The 20,324-nt window shown below is 37.6% G+C and overlaps 1 protein-coding gene across 2 annotated transcripts in view; it reads right to left on the reverse strand.

The window, feature by feature from the left end:
• The window catches only part of Bckdhb (branched chain keto acid dehydrogenase E1 subunit beta), a 205,353-nt gene that overhangs the window by 183,099 nt on the left and 1,930 nt on the right, over positions 1 to 20,324 (reverse strand). For both annotated transcript variants that reach the window (XM_046432189.2, XM_058575944.1), the window contains exons 2-3: positions 9,277 to 9,354; positions 7,513 to 7,581 (exon numbers count right to left, since the gene is read on the reverse strand). In XM_046432189.2, the coding sequence (XP_046288145.1) occupies positions 7,513 to 7,581; positions 9,277 to 9,354 (147 nt within the window). The remainder of the gene's footprint in view (positions 1 to 7,512; positions 7,582 to 9,276; positions 9,355 to 20,324) is intronic.

The raw sequence follows: 20,324 nt of genomic DNA on the forward strand, positions 1-20,324 counted from the left end.
TTTTGATGAAGTATAATTTGCCTATTTTTTTCTTTTGCTGCCTGTGTCTTTGGAGTCATTCCAAGAAATCATTGCCAAATCCAACAACATGAAGCTTTTACTCTACATTTTCCTTTAAGAGTTCTATCTTTAAGAGATCTATGATCAATTTGAGTTAATTTTTGTCATGGTGTTAGGTAAGGATTCAACATCATTCTTTTACATGTAGATATCCAGTTTTCCCAGACTCATTTGTCAAAAAGTATCTTTTCTGCACTGAATGGTCTTTGCAGTCTTGTCAAAATTATCTGACCATATATGCAAGGATGTATTTCTGAGTTTTCTATTCTACTCCATCAGCCAATATGCCTGTCTTTATGCCAGTGTCACTGTTTTGATTATTGAAGCTTTGTAGTAAGTTTTTGTGTAAGGAAGTATGACTCCTCCAACTTTTTTCTTCAGAATTGAAAACAGGTATGGGAAGAAATACTTGTACACCCATGTTTATAGCAACATCATGTACTACATCAAAAAAGGAGCGGCAACACCAATGTCTGTCAACAGATGAATGGAAAAACAAAGTGTATTTTATATACACAATGGCATATTACTCAACCTTAAAAAGGAATTTTTTTTTAAATGGGGGTCTTGCCACGTTGTCTAGTCTGGCCTTGAACTCAGGATCCTCCCACCTCAGTCTCTCAAGTAGCTGGTATTATAGGCATGTACTATCAAGCCCAGCTAAAGGAAGGAAATTTTGACACATGCTACAACATGGATAGACTTTGAAGACATTATGCTAAATAAAATAAATCAGTCAAAAGGAAAAATACCATATGGTTCTAACTCATATGAGATACTGAAATAATTAAGTTCAATTGAGATAGAAAGTAGAAGGGTAGTCTAGGGCTGAGGGAAGGGAAAATGGGGAGTTGCTGCTTGATAAGTGTAGTGTTCCAGTTTTGCAAGATGAAAGAGCTCTGGTGATGGATGGTGGTAACAAATGCAATAATATGGATGTATTTAATAGCCCTGAACTGCATGCTTAGAAAGTATTAAAATGGTAAATTTTGTTATGTATATTTTAACCACAAAAGTTTTAGTTATTTTCATTAATCTTCATAATGAATAAATTAATTTATAAGTTTGTTATAAAATAGTTCATTATTATGACTCATAATTTTTACAATTAATAAAATTATATTTACTAATTATTTTGTTATGTATATTTTACCACAAAAGTTTAGTTATTTTCATTAATCTTTATAATGAATAAATTAATTTATAAGTTTGTTATAAAATAATTCATTATTATGAATCATAATTTTTACAATTAATAAAATTATATTTACTAATTATTCATTTTTAAATTATTTTTCCCTCTCTCACTGGAGGGAAAAGAAGGCACTATTAAATAAGTATATCTAGTTCTACTATATATTCACTTTCAGAAAAGAAAGGAAACTTGTAATATCAGGAGCAACTCACAGTGTCTGACACTCAGAAAGTTAAGAAAATCATGTAAATCATCATATTACTAATAATCCTTTAACAACATTTTTAACAAGCATATTAGAAAAAAGAGTTTGACACCCACTTATTAATTTTTGCTATTTTTACTCCGAATTCCTGGAACAGTCAGCCATTTTACTATCTATATGTGGTATTAAATCTGATTTAAGTCATAAATATACTTACGTCAATAGGAGGAATAAATCATGCATTCCATTTCCCTGAGAAATTTTTATGAATTTTATCAAGTTCTTTCTTCAGTAAAATTAGTTTCAATTTGGGCCAAACCCCACCTGGCAGACAGCCACTCTTCAGTGGAACCCTCCTGACACTCAATTCAAAAGTATGATTGGCACTGAAGTAACTTTTTCTGCAGCAGGAACGTATAAGAGAAGGTCACTATTTGGTTGAAGATGTTAATTTCATGATTCATATAAGAGACTGTCAACAGATAGTGCTTACATTCCTCAAATTTAAAAGTTACCACACTGGAAAAAAAGAGCTTCTTAAGAGAATTAAATTAAGTGCCGAAGGTACCCCAAGATTCCAAGATGATACAACAATCATATTCATAAACATCTAAATGAAAAGGGAATCAATGCATGAGGAAACTGTATTCCTCTTTTTAAAAAGAAATAAAAGCACAGAGTACTTTCATGTGTGTAGAAGGGTCTACACAGGTCATCTGGTCCTTGTCCTTTACTTCACTGATGACAATAGGGGCCCAAAGTCAACTCCCAATTATTGGCATATTATATAGATTACAAATTGCCTTCTCCACATGCCTGTCCTAGTTTTCCTTCCTGACATCAGTGTATTAAAGTATCTGGTTATACAATTTCTGTGATGTTTACAGAAAGAAACAAGTAAGTGGTTATAACTTTTCCCAAGCTGCTATGACAGCCTCACTCGCGGTGCAAAGGAATGAACATAGTAATGGAAAAACATCAGAGCTCATGAAAAGGAAGATGTTCAGGCCTGTAGGCTCATTTGGCAATTTGCCTACTACCCCTTTTCTCACTTAAGCTTCCTCCAACAAGTGGGCCAGATAGTCTAAGATCCACAGCCAAGGAATATTCATCTCAGCGCAGAACAGTGCTAAATAAAAGCACGCCATAGGGGCTGGGGTCATAGCTCAGTAGTAGCGCACTTGCCTAGCACATATGAGGCACTGGATTCAATCCTCAGCACCACATTAAAAATAAATAAATAAATAAGTTTTTTTTAAAAGGTATTGTGTTCATCTACAACTGAAAAAAAAAAAGAGAACACCTTCAACCTGACATAAAGTCTTAATTGAATAAAACATGTACACACACATACTCAGAATGAAAATAAGAATAAATTTAGTAGATGTATGTGGAATTCAAACATAAAATAACACATACTCTACAAATCAACTACTTTGAACTGTCCTCTGCCCAGAATTCCCCTAATTCCAACTGTTGTTCTGATCAACAAGTCATGGCCAACAGTGCAAAGCTGGCCAGGTATGGTGCCAAACACCTATAATCCCAGGAGTGCAGGAGGATGAGGCAGGAGGATTTCAAGTTCAAAGCCAGCCTCGTGAACTTAGTGACACCCTAAGCAATTCAACAAGACCCTGTCTCTTACTTGATATAAAATGTAAAAATGGGCTGGGGATTTTGGTTTAGTGGTTAAGCACCCCTAGGTTCAAGTCCTGGTACCAAAAAGAAAAAAAAAAAAAGTTCAAAGTTGCCATCAGGTATACAGTAATGAGGATATGCTACTCTCCTTTTCATTTTTAAGACACGCATATTATTGTGTTCTATGAAAGGTAAGGGAAGGAGTAAAAAAGCATTTTAATGGTGTTAAACCCACACTCACCTGCATTATATGGAATACAAAATAGCTCTGTCTCTCTTCCTTTGTTTGGCATTGCTTCCAATTATGCAGTTCCTTCATTTAAATATTCAGTGGCATTCAGCTTTACAATATTGTGTCAGTAAACCTGCAATCCTTCCACTCTGCCTTATGATGGAACATAAAATGCCTCATGACAGTTCCGAGTACTGGAGCAATACAGGATCTCATTACAAAGTGCAGGCTGCCACCTACTGATCGTGATCCCTTCCCACTCAACACTCAGATTTCTCCAGCAAGTGAATTGGTCCCTCATCAGAGGTTTTCATTGCTAACTTATTTAACACAATGTATTTAATTATATCAATATAATTTTTAGTTCTTTTAAATAAAATTGTTTAGAATAAACAAAAAGAATACTAGCAGACATGCTTCTATATAGCTAAAAATTTCAGGTCTACATTCTAAAGAGCAGAGATTACTTAAAAAGGATGTTTTGGGGTTTTGTTTTTGTTTTTGTTTTGTTTTGTTTTGGTGTCCTGAATGTGGATTAATGGTATTTTTCTAAGATGCAAGAAAAAATCTATTTTAATATATATTTCTCTTCACCATTCCCTTTATCATTCATTTCTAAAACCAGAAGCTCACTTGCTCTCATTAGAGTGGTGATTGCTTATCTTGATGTAATTGGAATTTTTAAAAGTTTAAATTTATAGTTCTAAAGTTATTGTAAAAATTCACAGCAGTTAATGACAATAAAGCTAAAAGAGTTACATAGACATTAATTATCTCAGCCCCTTGCCATGTAGACATAAATCTGCAGGTGGCCTCCAACATTACTAAACGTTTTTCTCAAGAAGGAGTTAGTGTTTCTCTGTTTTAACCTTTTTAAAAAAAAAAAAAAAAAAAAAAATTACTTCAGACCAAAGTATTTAAGGAAGACAAGAAAATCCCTTTCTGAAGCAGATGACCATTGTCTTCTGGAGGAACGAGTAAATTCACTCAACAAAATTCATTTAACAAATACTACCTGACAAGATTGATTTAGTGCTAAGATTCACAGAGAGCTTAAAGATTTGTTGTCTTTAAGAAGCTGTCTAGTAGAAGATCTGATAGGGAGATGGTTATAATACAACTTTCAAGAAGTAAGAGACAAGAGCTATAGCTCAGTGGTAGAGCATTTGCCTAGGATGTGCAATGCCTTGGTTTGATCTCCAGCGCTGCAAAAACAACAACAAAAAACAAGAATAAATAAGAGATACAATCTAACCAAGGATAAAACAATGCCTGAGACTATGTGGAGGTGGGGGGGGCGACTTTTCAGAGGAAACCTTCTGAAGAAGAAATTAGAGTTTGCCAGATAATCACATGGGGGAAGAGAGATCCAGATAGCATGTACAAAATGACAAAGAGCTCACAAGACACATCAAGTAACATAAAATTTGTAAACAGTAGAGTGGATAAGGTCAAGTAGTTAGCTAGGTAGATCTCAAAGTCTTTTGTACATTGTGCTAAGAAAAGTGAATTTTAGAATGATAACATTGGTAACAAGGTAAAGAATGGATTGAGGGAAAGTGAGGCCAAAGGAAGGGTGATTACTAAGAAATAAAATTGCCTAGGCAGAGAAAATTAAAGATCTGAAGTGCCAGGGCAGTAAGAATGGAGGGGCTGGATTGAAGAGAAACTATGAACATGAAATTTTCAGATTTGACTGGATGTGAGTAATGAGAAAGAAGGAAGATATTAGGACCATCTAGTTTTGAGCTTGGGTAACTAAATGGATGTTGATACAATCACCAAGATAGAAAATGCAGCAGAAGGCACAGATTTGCTGTGTGGGTGTGATGAGTTTAGTTCCAGAAATGCAGCATTTTTAAGTGACTGTGTGACACTGGGGCGAGCGAACATGTGCAGTGAAGGGCTGGGGTTGTAGCTCAGTGGTAGAGCCCCCGCCTAGCATGTGTGAAGCACTGCATTCGATTTTCAGCACCACATATAAATAAATTAAAAAATAAAATAAAGGTCCATCAACAACTTTAAAAAGATATGCTGTGAAATAGTGAAGAAATAGATTATAGCTCAGGAAAGAAGTCTGGATTAGAGACAGGAATTCAGAAGTTTGTGAGTAGCAGGTGCGTGGATGAACTGCCCCAGATGGAATGAGAATCATGGTGAGAATCTGGTCAGAAGGTCCACTGAGGACTTATCAGCTTAAACAAGCCCACGGCATGCCACTACAGTTCCAGAAAAGACAAGACAGCGAAAGCCAAAAATTGTTCAGCCACATAACTACACCAGGCAGACAAAAAGGCTACAAAACTATATACAAAGTGTGCACACATTATCTAATATTTTAAATTATTCAATATTCAAGTATAGTCCAAAAGTACATATTCCAGGGTATGCAGTTATCTCTAGTTTATTTCTACAAGTATGTAAGCAATTTTTATTTTGTCTTCTATGTTTTTCTGTCTTTCCCATTTTTTCTACAAATTGCTTAGGGCCTCACTAAGTTGCTGAGTCTAACTCTGAACTTGCCATCCTCCTGCTTCAGCCTCCCAAGAAGCATTTACAGGTTTTTAAATGTTTTCTTAAAGATCTACAAGTTTGTAGGAGTGTCAATGATTAGGAAAGATCATCTTTTGCTCACTATCTCAAACTCTAAACAGCTGTTAGAATCGAAAAGTAGAAGGCAAAGGGACTAGATCCAAAAACTCAACTTGCCACAGATGGAGTAAAAAAAAAAAAAAAAACTGTAAGTGCCCAATAAGTTCCCAATGGTCTCTTTGATTTAAGTACATCGTAACCTCACAGAGAGTACAATACAGAGAGAGACGACAAATTTTTTTTTTTTTTTTTTTTTTGCATTGGGGATTGAACCCAGGGGTGCACTTTACCACTGAGCTACAACCACAGTCCTTTTTATTTTTTTATGTCAGGTCAGGGTCTAGGTAATTTGCTGAGGGTCTCATTAAGTTGCTGAGACTGGCCTCAAATTTGCAATGAGATTACAGTCCTGCCTGGGATTACAGGCCTGAGCTACCAGACCTGGAAAGAGACTATTAAAAAAAAAAAAAAAATCTGAAAAGACACTCACTCCTCACCCTGTGCACACACATGAGCAGTACAGGACAGGGTAAAGGAAGGAAGAGAGAGAGATGTCAACTCCTGCAAACCCTGAATCACTCTGTGGACTTCCAGATGAGATAAGACTGAGAGAAAAAAATAAAATGACAAAAGCAGCTCAGAGGCATCCTTAACCATGGGGGCGGAAATACATTCCTCACACAGCAAGTCAAGAGTGGGAACTGAGAGCTGGCCAAAACGAATTCTGTCATCTCTAAGTTGGACCCAAAAGAAATAAATAAAAGCAACACGCAGAAATCAATCGCATGCCAGGCAAAAGACAGAGCAGCTGGGATGAAGTGGGCATTAGATAGTTAATTTTATGTCATCTTGGCCAGGCTGTAATGTCCAGTTATGTGGTCAAACACAGACTCAGAAGTTGCTGTGAAGGTATCCTTTGTTTAAGATGTGATTAATGTTTAAATCAATAGCTTTGAGTAGAGCAGTTTACCATTCCCAATGTGGGTGGGCCTCATCCAATCAATTTAAAGTTTTAAGAGAAAAGACTTGAGGTTTCCCAAACAAAAAGGAATTTGGCCTCCAGACTAAAACACAGAAACCCTGCCAGAGTTTCCAGCTTGCCCTACAGACTTGCCAGTCCCCACAATCATGTGAGCCAATTCCTTAGGAAATAAATCTCTCAGTCTTTCTCCCCAACAAAGATGAAATTTGTTAATAAACTACCAGGCAGAATCTTGAACTGGAAGAAAGGGAACTGAAGTCCCAGGCCAAGGCATGCTGCAGGAAGATGCCAAAGGTTCTTGAACAGATGAGTGACAATACATTGACTATCATTTAGTGAAGATTATTTTGGAATCTCTAATGTGTGTGATATGAAGTAGATCAGAAGATACTAGAGTTAAAACACATTTGAGAAATCTAGGCCACAGGACTCTACAGGTGGCTGAGGAAGTGAAAAGGTGCTCACCCATGTAATAAAGATACAGAAATTTAACAAAGTATACTTTGTGGGGTTTTTTTTGTTTGTTTGTTTGTTTGTTTTGTTTTGTTTTGTTTTTATCTTGAAGTAAAAGTTCTACAGGAATAATATTCACATAGATATTAACTTACCATACTTGTCTCGCAAGCCAACAGTGCATCTGAAGACTCCACCAAAGGCAACGTCTTCTCCAAATATTACTGGAAAAAAAAAATGTTTAAGGAAGTCATTTTCTTTAGTGATCCCCAAGTAATACTAATCAAGAGAAATAAGCAATTAAAATGTTTATATTTTAAATCATTAAACAGAAATAGACTGAAGATCTAGCTCAAGGTCTCTCAACTTGGATATTATTAACAATTTGGACTAGATAAATCTTCTGTTGGGGGGACTTTCCTATGCATTGCAGACATACAGCAGAATCCTGGTCTCTACCCACTTGATGACAGCTGCCCATCAAACACATAGCTGTGACAACCAAAATTGTCTCCAGACACTGATAAAGGCATGGGAAGCAGAGTACGGGTGGAAAGAACTCCCTGCAGAGACAGAACCACTGATCCTGAATCTTATCTTGTTTTACCCAGGATGAAATGAGGCCAGAGGAGTAGTAGAGTGACTTGCCAAGTCAAAAAGCCAGCCAGAACTGTGACTCACAGTCCCGGTTCCCGGGTCTGTGGTTTTCTTAAACATAGTGTACAGTAAGAGTCAGCCCTCGGAGGAGCTGAAGGAGGAGAATTCCAAGCCAACAGAAGGGTCTCAAATAAAAAGGGACTTAGACTATGTAAACAGACAGGAAGCAAGTATGGTAGAACACAGCAGCAGAGGAAAGAATGGGGCAGAGGAAACTGAGAGGAGCCTTTTAGTAAGGCAAGAATAAATTAAGGAGTATTCAGAGAGCCCAACTCTGGTCCCATGAATGCACCTGAAAGTTTTATGGACCTCAAGAAAATAAGTCACCCTTCTCTACATTCACTCATCTAGTTCTATCATTCTCAGATAACATTCAAAACAAATCAAGGTCTAGTAATTTTCTAGTCTAGCTCTCACTTCCTTTAAAAAAAATAAATTACCTGTTTTTCATTTCACTTAACTTTAAAACAAAGGATTCTCAAATGGGCCAGGGATGGTGGCACACATCTGTAATCCCAGTGACTCAGAATTGCAAATTCAAGGCTAGCCTCGGCAATTTAGCAAGACCCTCAGCAGCTTAGGGAAACACTGTCCCAGTATAAAAAGTAGAAAGGACTAAGGATGTAGCTCAATGGTAAAGGCCCCTGAGTTCAATCCTCAGTATCAGAAAAAAGGATTCTCAAAGGGAAGCCCAAGGTATAGTAAAGCGAGAGTGTGCATATGTGAAGTAAATCCAACCAAATCTAGAAAACACAGAAGGACAACTTTTTATATCAATCATTAATAAGATAAAAATGAAATTGCTTATGAAATTATGTATAAATATATAAATACTAAAATTATTATTTCTAAAAGAAATATTACAAGTTGAATGACATGTAAAAAGTCAAAAAGTATAGAAATCAAATCTTCATTTATAAATTTGGATCTGAATGACCTGGTATTTTCTGGTTTTTTCCTATACATTAGAGAAACAGAAGTACAAAGCAGATATTAATCCAGAAGAAATTACTATAATATTAGGACCATATGTACTATGAAAACTGACCTAATGTCGACATACATGAGAACTAGTAATGAGTGGAAACAAACATGTGCTAATAGTGCAGTTTGGTTCTTCAGCCCTATATATTTGATCAGGTCTTTCAAAAGTTTCTGGTTAACATCTACAATGTTAACCTGTGAGCTCCATACACATTTTTCAAGCAAATTTTTAATTCTGGCATTAGCAACTACCACAATTGAACGTAGATCAATGTTACCTGCAGTAGGATCTTTAGCCAGTGAGTTATCCAAGGCGCTAGTTATCGACTGAAAAAGATTCATTTTTTGAGTTTGCCCTGTGAAAAACAAAAAAATAGACTATTTGAACATTATAAAATATGGAAAAATAACCAGTTTCTTAACAATTGACTACAATATAATTAAAATCAAGGTAGAAAGAAAGGCACAGAATATATCATGTGAATTTACTGGATTATTTACAAGGATGCTTGGTCTATGGGATATAAAAAAGCAATAAAAATCTTCAGAAGCTAGTTGATGAGGTAAAACTTACCAATACCAAATAATTTATAAACAATTTTTTAAAGTAAAGAGGGTATATAATCAAGCAAATGAATATACATAGACAATAAAAGCTACAGAACCTTAAGGTGAGATTGAGAGCCAGAGTGCAAGCAGTCTCACCCTAGACAATGTTAGGAATCCCAACCATAAGGAATACATAGGACCAGTGGCATGTGTTAAATATGTCAAGGCAGGCTACCCACAAATAAATTTTAGTACCCAGAACTGCTGGTATTCAGAACAATATAATCCCATGCCTATACGTCCTTCCTACTATCTCATTGCTAGCAGAATCTCTGCAAGTCAATACCTGTCTCCCTGAATAGATTTTTGGGAGGAGTAAATGGAGCAAATACATAAAACACACAGACTAGTACCTGGCACAGCGAATGCTAAAGAAATGATCAAATTAGCTATTTATTGTTAAATTCTGGATTTTTTCCATGTCCTTCCGCTTGACATTAGCATTATTCTAAATGGTTTATCTGATAAAGTTCCAAATGTTGCAATTCAGAAACATCATGACTTTGAAGCTTTGACTGAGGCCTAGATGTCCCAAGGTGCCCTAGAACTGAAGTTCAACTCCTCTCCAAAAGCACTATTCAGAGCACGGACAGACTCCTTCATGAATCTCCTGATCCAGAGGCCCAGTCCTACCTTGGTCTATCCAGTGGTGGCCACCTTAACCTGCTGCTTACCCTGGCCAATGTCCAGTCTAACCTCCATGCTCTTCAGTCACCCAACCAATGTGTTCCAAAAGTTAAGGCTTAATTCCCAGTATGGGTCAGCTGTTAAGCTACTGCTGTTGCCTTTCACCCTCTGACCATGGAACACTGGTCACTTAACCTCTTCCTGAAAGCCCAACTTCTTCCCTAGCCCAGCCCAGCTCCACAGCCAGCTCTGACCTATAAATCCTCAGTTCTTCCACTATCCTCTGACATGTCTCTCTGATCTTTTAAACAGTGCTGAGGCCCATGCTTCAGGTCTTGCCAATCCCTTATGAGATACGCCCTGTTGCCCTCTGTGCCCAGAATAATAGTCTATTCATACTTTTATTTCTGGTGGAGATGATAGGAATTTACTCAGCAAATCACTGATATGTCATCTTTGTCAAAGGAAACACAACCACACCATGTGTCCACGATTACATCACAGTTGATTTTTCACCAGGCTAAGACTTTTTCCCTTTATAGACAATTTTCTCAAATTCTTGGCTACTCTATGAATATTCCTACAGTATTTATTGGTGCTCAGCATCAGATGATAACAGTTTAGGGTAAAATTTCCTCCTACTCACAATAAAATCCCCCTTTCTTTCTCCTGGGTCATTCATTTCAAAGAGCAATATTTATATTTGTCGGTTAGGATTTTCATAGTTAGCCACAGGAGAATTAAAATGCCTCATCATCTAAGTTGGTCTGAATTTTTAAGTCTGCTTACTGAATGCCCCCAAGACTTTTTTATTTTTCTTTCTCTCTCTCTTTTGCATTGCTGGGGATTGAACACAGGGCCTCGTGCATGTTAGGAAAATGCTATATCAGTCAGTGCCCACTAATTCCTCTTATTGCATTGCAGCTCTGCAAGATTTTAGCAGAAAAAAAAAGCAAAAACTTTAACCATAAAACTCACTCAAAGTAAGTCTGGAAAGCATTGCTTGATATCACAAAGAATGCACTCATATGGGATAACATACAAATAAGGGTATTCAGAATTTATATTTTCACGTGAGCACACAAACTATGCTTTCACTACTGAAAATTTTTACCAAATGGATTTAAAATTTTAGGGTTTGGGATTTATTACTCATCTACTCAATGCTTTTACAAGTTATAAATGCCAATTTTAATATAGTAACATCAACTACCCATTCTTTTTCAAGTTGTAGCATGATTTTTGGATGGAAGAGGAAGAAATCATATTATTCATAGGTAAAATATTTTTAAATGTGTGTTTTCTTGAGAATTATGTATTTGAGGTTACACCAAAGACCACCCATAGAATATGCCTTTATTCCCTAATTAGATAAGCCCAGCACATGCTAACCAAGGCTGTACCACTGGTAAGATTTTTATAGAAAGAAAGAAAGAAAGAGAGAGAGAGAGAGAGAGAGAGAGAGAGAGGGAGGGAGGGAGGGAGGAAGGGAGGGAAAGAAAGAAAGAAAGAAAGAAAGAAAGAAAGAAAGAAAGAAAGAAAGAGGGAGCGAGCGAAGGAAGGAAGGAAGGAAGGAAGGAAAGAGTGGGGATAGGGATGTTGCTCAGTGGTGAATGGTTGCCTTGCATGCGCAAGTTCCTGTGTTTGATCCCCAGCCCAGGAAAAAAAAAAGCATAATACTAAGAAATTACTAAATGCAAATGTCAAATTATGAATGTTAATAAATGGCTGACAAGTTTCAAAACAGATAATTCTTTTTCAAGACAAAAAGTTACAACAAAACCAAAACAATACAGCAGCACAGTTTCTTCCAAGGCAAGGATGTGAGTTAATGGCCACACAGTGGTAAAACTGGGCTCTGTGGTTGGGATCAACTGATTCACTGAAAGTATTTTAAGTAGAAGATCATGAATAACCACATCATCCTGGTTTCTGTTAAAAAAGTAGTATGTTAGCAGAATGTCAAATTCTTAACAGTTTTTGATTAGAGCTATATCTGCAAGACCTGGCAGGTAGTAGGTGCTTGATAAATATTTGTTCACTAAATGACTAAACAAATAAGCACACATAGCTGCTTCAATAAAGTTTTTTTTAATATGCAAAAAAAAAAAGTTACCTACTTAAAGGAATTTATAGGAAAAAAATCTACCAATGTTAGAATTCAAAGACAGACAACAGAAGAAGGGCAGCGGGGAGAAGTAATGTGCAACAGCAGTCTGATGGAGTAGGTCTTTGATAACTACTCCTCTGCAGTAGTGTTGAAGCAGTAGAGAAGCCTTTCCCAGAGCTGCGGCATCTGAGACACAGAGGCAAAAGAGTGTCCAAGGGGGTAGTCTCCAGAAATAAGTAAGGTTAACAGAGGGCAGGTTACAACCCAAACAAAAACACACTTGTACAATAAAGAAAATTAGGGTCTTTCAGAAAACAAAAGTCTACCAATACATTCAGCACAGGTTCTCCTTTGCACTGTCTAAAGTTTGGTATAGACCTATGCATCAGCACTTCCTCCTCAGATGCCTCTTGGAAACTCTAACATTTAGCACAATGTCTGACACGTCCATTGAAGCATGATGAATAGGTGGCATCCATGACATCGTGTGGTATTAATCACACTGTGAAATGGGAAGATGCAGTGGGCCATTCCAGACACTGTAGCTCCACTGGGTGGTATGTTCTCCGGGCAGCCTCCAGGATCCCCACCACTCCCACCGGGACCTGGGCCAGCCCTTGTTTCTTCAGGCAGCGCCTGATGCTCTAAGGACTTCTAACAGTACCTTGGTGCACGAGTTAAAGTCAACATTCGAGGCTTGCTTTGCTTCTCTCATAATTCAGGAGTATGTTAAGGACGCAGATCAGGAAGAAATTCAAACTGGTGTTGATCGATGTATCCAGAAGTTGCTGGGTATTTCAAGACAGACAGAATGCTTTTTTCTACAAAAACAGGTTGCAACTGGGGATATAGCTCAGTTGGTAGATGCACAAGGCTCTGGGTTCTAATCCTCAGCACCACCAAAAAATAAAAATTAAAAAAAAAAAAAAAGGCAGGTTGCAGTTGTTGGAAATCAGAGTAAGTTATCAAAGATGATGTCTAAGAATTAAGGAATGAATTGTAGTGGAAAGATGCGCTGGAGAAGAAGCACTTGACAAAGCTGAGGCATTGGCAGCAGGTGCTGGAGGACATCAATGTGCAGCACAAAAAGCCAGCTGAATTCCCTCAGGGCTCCTTGGCCCACCTGGAGCAGGTGTCTGCCAATATCACTGCACCTCTGAAGCAGACCTGAGAGGGGTCTGTTCCACAAGGTAGGCCCCTGCAGACAGTTTTGCCAAACTTCCCTCTGCGTGGACACACATTTTAGAAAAACTATTTGCTAGAGAATGAGTTGATGTTAATTTTGTTTCCACCTAAAAATTTCCCTGAATTTTTATGAGCTGTTAATTACTTGAGTATTTTATAAAATGCCTATAGCTTGGTAAACAAAGTGAGGTTAGGTTCTTTTTTTTTTTTTTTTTTTTGATCTGTGGCAAAGTTTAGACTACTAGTTTGATGACACAGATTCCTGCTTTTCTTTTTTGCTTGTTTTTAATTTTTGTATGACTTTATGTTTTTTTTTTTTTTTACAGTTGTTAATTTGTTATGATCTAGTTTGGTTGTAGGCCTTTCATGATAACTACTCGTCCATGGTAAGTGTAGAAAAATATGTACATTTGTTGTCACAAAACTTGAACTACCTCAAGAAGAGAAATCTAATGCAACATTTGTAATGTTTCCAGAACATTAAAGAGTGTAGATACTTTGTAAATGAATCAGAAAAAGGGTTAAAATAAGGTAGGTTTGAGTAGTAATATTATAGTAGATCCTTAAATTGATGCTGCCTTGTACTGGGTTAAATTTATGTTCTGGGTGGTGTTACTGTTCTGAGGGATGCTGTATTAGGACTTGATGTGCATCTAGATGCCTTGCAGAAAAGAATGGGTGTGAGTGACAAAACAGACCCTTTCTCCCTAGCATGACAGCTGAGACACAAATGAAGTATGAGGAGTCAAACCTTGGTCTCATTCTTTTTGTTTTGAGTTTTGTTTAGTTTGCTTGTGTTTTTGTTCTACTTATGGGGAAAAAGTCAGTTTGCATGAAGGAAGATTCTTGCTCATGGATTTGATTCCAAGGGACTAGGGCCTTGGGGTCAAAGGTGACTGACAGAGTAATCCCCAGCTGCTTCATGTCCAGAGAGAACAGGGAGCGTCTCCATCAGGGAAGGTATTTTGTCCTCTTATTGGAGGACGTTTTCCTTTCTCTGTTTTACAAATCTCTTATTAGATTACCCTTCACCCAGAACAAACACTCCACTGTCTTCTGAATAGTCAGCAGGTTTGTGGCTCAGTGTCTTGGTTCACCTTGTCCTCTCCAGCCCTGAAGATCCCTCCCCATGCATCTCAATATCCACTCATGTTCTTGGCCTTGGCCTGGTCCACAAAGCCTCCACTTCATTTCAGGGCACAGGGCCTTTTGTTCCTTCCACTGTCCTTGCTAGGTACTCACTTATGGGTTAGTGAATAGCACGTGTTTCTATGGCCCTTGCTGCATTGTACACCCATGGAAATTAGGCATTACTCCCCTTGAATATACAAAGAGCACATATTTTATGACACTTTGTACATACTTATTAGGCATTTAATCTGTGTGCTGTGTGGATGATATTTGGCTTGTGGAACTACGACCTGTGATTACCAGCCTGAGGCTAGCTGATGCCCTTATTTGGAATATATAGGTGAAAACTTTTTTAAAAATATTTTTAGTTGTAGAGGGACACAATACCTTTATTTTATTTAGTTAGTTTTTTTTATATGGACTGGGGAATTGAACCGAGTGCCTCATGTGTGCTAGGCAAGCATTCTACCACTGAACCACAACCCCAGCCCAGGTCAAAACATTTTGAAGTTATTTTTACTCATATTATAAGGGTTTAATCTGGTCATGTCATGCCAATTAAAAGCTCTGATTGGCAGCTTGAGATTTCTTGATTAAAAACCTAAATAAATTAAGTTTGAAGCAGCCTTTCAATGATAAAGGTGTTTTGGGTGAAAAGATTGGAAACTGTGCTACTTGGTGCTTAATGAAAATGTTTTGAATTAGTATATGTAAGAGTTACTGTCATTTCTTTATTAATTCAGAAATTATCTGTCAAATAAATAAAACCTTTCAATACTAGAAAAATGGGAAGATGACTAAGAAACTGCCTATTTTTCCCAATAGAACTTCTTCCAGCCCTCCAGATACCCTGTTTTCCAAAACTCACTTTCTATTTGCCAGGTATCTACCTTTATCTCATTCTAATTCCTACTAAGGGTGTTGGAATGGCTACCCCAAGTAGGATAACATGTTGTACTAACCTACTAAACTGTAAATGAAGGGGCTAAGGATAAGTTCTGTGGTACAGTGCTTGCCTAGCATGCCTGAGACCACCTAGATTTAATCCCCAGTACCCAAACAAACCAAAACTGCAAATGAAAGCTCTATAAATATAATTGCCTCTTAAAGTTCCAGTATATATGGCATATCTACGAAAAGGAAGAAAGTAGCGAGTACTTGAGGGGAATAGGGTCACCTAAATCCAAAATTAAGAGGATCTACACTTTAAAGTTGAAGAATTATGGCTGGGGTCCCAAGGTTACCCCATATCAGAGCATCAGGTAATTTTTGCATGATGCCATGGGACATCTCTTCCTTTTGCTGGCTTTATTCTCTGCTCCATCTTTAAAATACATACCTGCTGGTTATCTGCAATATGAATCTCTCCTCTGGGCTTCTGACTTCTATATCCAGCAATCATCAATTCACTACTTGCTGTCTTGGGCTTTTCTAACTCAAAGACAAAACCAAACTCTAGATTGCTGCTCCCAATACCAGTCTTTCCCATATTAGCAAACAACACTAGCCTCCACCCAGGTGCCCAAGCTGTAAACCCAGGGGCATCCTTAATGTCTTCACTGAACCCATCAAATCCTACTTCCAAGTAAATGACTTAATCTAGCACTGTTATGTTGGGAGCAGTGACTGAATTATGGGTCTTGAACTGTCCTGTGACAGTGGTGATACCTCTCTTGGGAACTCTCAGTGGGAAGGTAGAGACTGCTCAGTTGCTATGGTGACATTCTGTTCAATAGGAGGTTTTGTACCAGCCATGGAGCTATTCAGTTCTCGACCTTGAGGTTCAGATGCCAGGTGTTCATGTATAGAAAGTTCTGGGTGGAGAAAGCTGATAATTATAATCAGGCTGCTGGTACTCATGACCTTGGTTCTGCTTACTTTGAAGAACTTTCTCACAATAAATCCTTTTGATGTTTACATCTATATAATAAATGGGCTGAGCATATTATGTATCACTACCTCCCTACCAAGGAGTAGTCAACCCCTGAGACCCAGCTTTTTCTCTATTTATGTGTCTGTTTTTTTCCCATCCCCTCACCACCGGGTCGGGGAACCTGAATTAATTAATGGCCCTGAAGGTCACAGCACTTTACAGCCTATGTCCAGAATTACCACCTTTTTCCTCTTCCAGAAAACTGTCTCGTCACTTATACTGCTTTTACCCCTTCAAATCATTCCCCAAAGATCTGTTACAATAAGAATCCTAAAAAGCAAACCAGATCATATTACTCCTGTGCTCAAAGCCCTACAAAGACTTCTGACCACACTCCTTGTCATGTCCTCAAGGCCCTGCTTGATACCATCCGTGTCCACCTCTCCAGTTCCATTTTTAACCACTGTCCCCACAGATCCCCACTGAAGAGTTCTCTCAGTTCTACCACCTAACCTCCCTTCCACCTCAGGACCGTCACACATTGGAGACCCCTCCAGCTGGCAGGCACTTCACACCTCTTTGGATATTCTTTTCATAGGGATCCTTTGAAGCCTTGCCAGGTCTCTATTATTCATCTTTTTAGAGAAAATGCCTTGAATTATTTCCTTCAAGTAACTTATTAAGAACATTTCCTAAGCTCACATGCTCACCCACTCTTTCTCTCTCTCCCACCAAAAATGTGCTTCTTCTCTGGCATTTGCCACTTGTATCAATGATATCACCACTTTACCATCTTTCCAGGTTCTCAGGCTAAAAATATTTCATACCCCTTCCCTAGGTCCCCCCAGGTAAAACAGTGACAAACCTGGTCATATCGTCAAGACATACAACCCACTAGCACCATCCAAGCACAATTACATCCTCTTATACAGACAACAACAATATCTGATCTTTTAGCCTCCTTACTTCCCATTCATTAGTTGACTCTATAAACTTTCCTAATAATGTAACACAAGCACATTAAAAGTCACTTTTTTGCCCAGGGGGGAAAAAATGGTCTTCCACAGCCCAGCAAAACTTGAGTCCAAATTAATGCACCCATCATAACATGGGGTACACTGAAGATAGGCAATCTGTCCCCCCCACCAACCTTTAGACTGAACTTTCAAAGTTCCATTTACTCATTCAAATTTATTTCTTAATCCTTCTGTTTTTCCTGCAAATAAACTCACTACCTCCCCATTCCTCACATAAACACGATGCTTTCTCATTTATCTTTACTTACATTATTCTGCTCCCTATAAACTCTAATCCTGGAAAGAAGACCTTCATCCCCACAACACAGGGCTATCCAGTCTCCACCTGATCTTGGAGAGACCTGTCCACCTCAACCTGTTCAAGACACCCCCTCTAAATGGTTTTCTCAGTCACCACAACACAAGCTCACCAGACTCATCTTCCGGAAAAAACACTTTCCCCCTGGTCTTTGCAGAGATGATTCTTTGTCAAAGCTCACTGTGTAGCTTAAATGTCACCTACTCAGAGTCCACCCTGACCACCAATTAATTAAGCAGTCTATTTTATATGTTAAGAGAAAACCAATGAATAATAAAAATAAACAAAGTATTTGCATCAGACATGGTGGCACATGCCTGCAATCCTGGTGGCTCAGGAGGCTGAAGCAGAAGAATTGCAAGTTCAAGGCCAGTCTCAGCAACTCAGGCCCTAAGCAACATAGTGAGACCCTGTCTCAAAATAAAAAATAAAAAGAAAGTGAAAATATGGCTCAGTGGTAAAGCGTCCCTGGATTCAATCTTTAGTATCAAAAAAGAAAAACCAAAGAAAAGGATTTGCAACATATATAAAAGGCAAAAAGTTATTATCTTCATTAATATCTTAATTATACAAAATTTTAATACATAAGGCTAAAATGTAGGCTTTGGAGTCAGGCACACTGGGCTTCATGCTCAGGCCCTGCTATTTACCAGACTTGGGAAGGCCACTAACATCTCTGAGCCTCAACTTTCTCACCTGTAAAAAGAGCAAAATACTGTGTAACTCACAAGGTTATTATGAGGATTATGGACTGATCGCCCTCACAACACCTGGAAAGAGTAGTTACTCAATAATGACAGAAAGTATTAATGTTGGTAGAAAAATACTAAGGGCACAAGTTTTTTTTAAATATTTTTTTAGTTGTAGATGGACACAATAGCTTTATTTATCTTTATGTGATGTTGAGGGTCAAACCCAGTGTCTCACGAGTGCTAGGCAAGTGCTCTACCAGTGAGCCACAACCCCAGCCCCTAAGAGCATAATTTTTAAAATGTGAAAAAAAATCACAGAACATTCAATTCACAGAGAAAATAAATCTAGTGAACAAATACATGGGGAAATATTTCCAAATAGAAATTAAACAAATGCAAATTAAAACAAAGTGCAGTTAGCACAAAATCTGAATATAGTGTATATGTGTGTGTGTACCTGTGAATTTAGCATTAACACCTAATAAACTCTTATACATTCTTATATTTGAAACAATATAATAGTCTTATAAAGATGGGGTATAACCCAGTCATTTAAAAATCTATTAAGCATTCATATTTTAGGGTTAGAAATCTCACCCCTGGGGCTCTATACTGAAGAAATAATCTCAGAAACATAAAAATCATATACAAGAAATGCTTAAATTTATATTATTTATAACATTGCAAAACTGTAACAATAAAAAGCACAATGGTAATTACTGTTTCCATTTACTGAATACTTAGTTATCAAATATCATGTTAAGTATTTTATAAATATTATCTTATGTAAGCCTCCTAACTGCCTTGTGAAGTAGATATAATTATTAACCTCTTATAAAGAAACTGAGATTCCCCCATTCCCCACCCCCCCAGTACTGGGGATGAAATCCAGGGGCATTCTCCCATTGAACTACATCTCCAGCCCTTTTTATTTTTATTGAGATGGTGTCTCACTAAGTTGTGATCCTCCTACCTTTGCTTTTCAAGTTGCTGGGATTACAGGCATGCATTACAACACCCAGCAAGAAACTGAGGCTTAAAGGGGATAAGTGATGACCTCAAAGTCACAGGTGGCAGGGACAAAACAAACTTAGGATAAGCTGATTCTAACTTTTGAATTATAGTATCTCTATGGTACATATCCTCTAAATTCTAAAGAAGTTTATAATGACTATATGTTCTTATGTACCCTTATGTGAAAAGCTTCTGATTAAACAAAGCAAATTGTATTTATATGAAGATGACAATTATGGAAAATACACTAAGCTGGAAGGATGCACCCAAATGTTAGCAATATTTACTGAAGTGAATGGTGAAATAACTTTTTACTTTTCTTCTTTTATTTTTTTTTTTCTTTTGGTACCAGGAGAACTAAGGGGCACTCAACCACTGAGTCATATCCCCAGTCTGTTTTTATATTTTTTTTTTAGAGACAGGGTCCCACTGAGTTGCTTAGTGCCTCACTGTTGCTGAGGCTAGCTTTGAACTCACAATCTTCCTGTCTCAGCCTCTGGCACAGCTGGGATTATAGGTGTGCTCCACCACACCTGGCAACCCTTTACTTTTCTATTATGTAAATTATATGTAATGTGCTTGTATTATTTTTATAAAAACATACAAATGTGACAGCACTAAGATGTTAATTATTTCACAACTGTGGAAAGGGGATTAAGAAGACTTATGCCCTACTTCTCAAGCATTGCATCAGAGTTTCTTTCTGTGAAGACAGAATTGAGGTTCATCCTGTTGGTGAAAAGCATTCGT

The sequence above is a fragment of the Marmota monax genome, unplaced genomic scaffold (assembly GCF_021218885.2).
Source record: "Marmota monax isolate L192 unplaced genomic scaffold, Marmota_monax_Labrador192_F-V1.1 WCK01_AAM20220418_F8-fsc00013, whole genome shotgun sequence".
Taxonomy (NCBI): Eukaryota; Metazoa; Chordata; class Mammalia; order Rodentia; family Sciuridae; genus Marmota; species Marmota monax.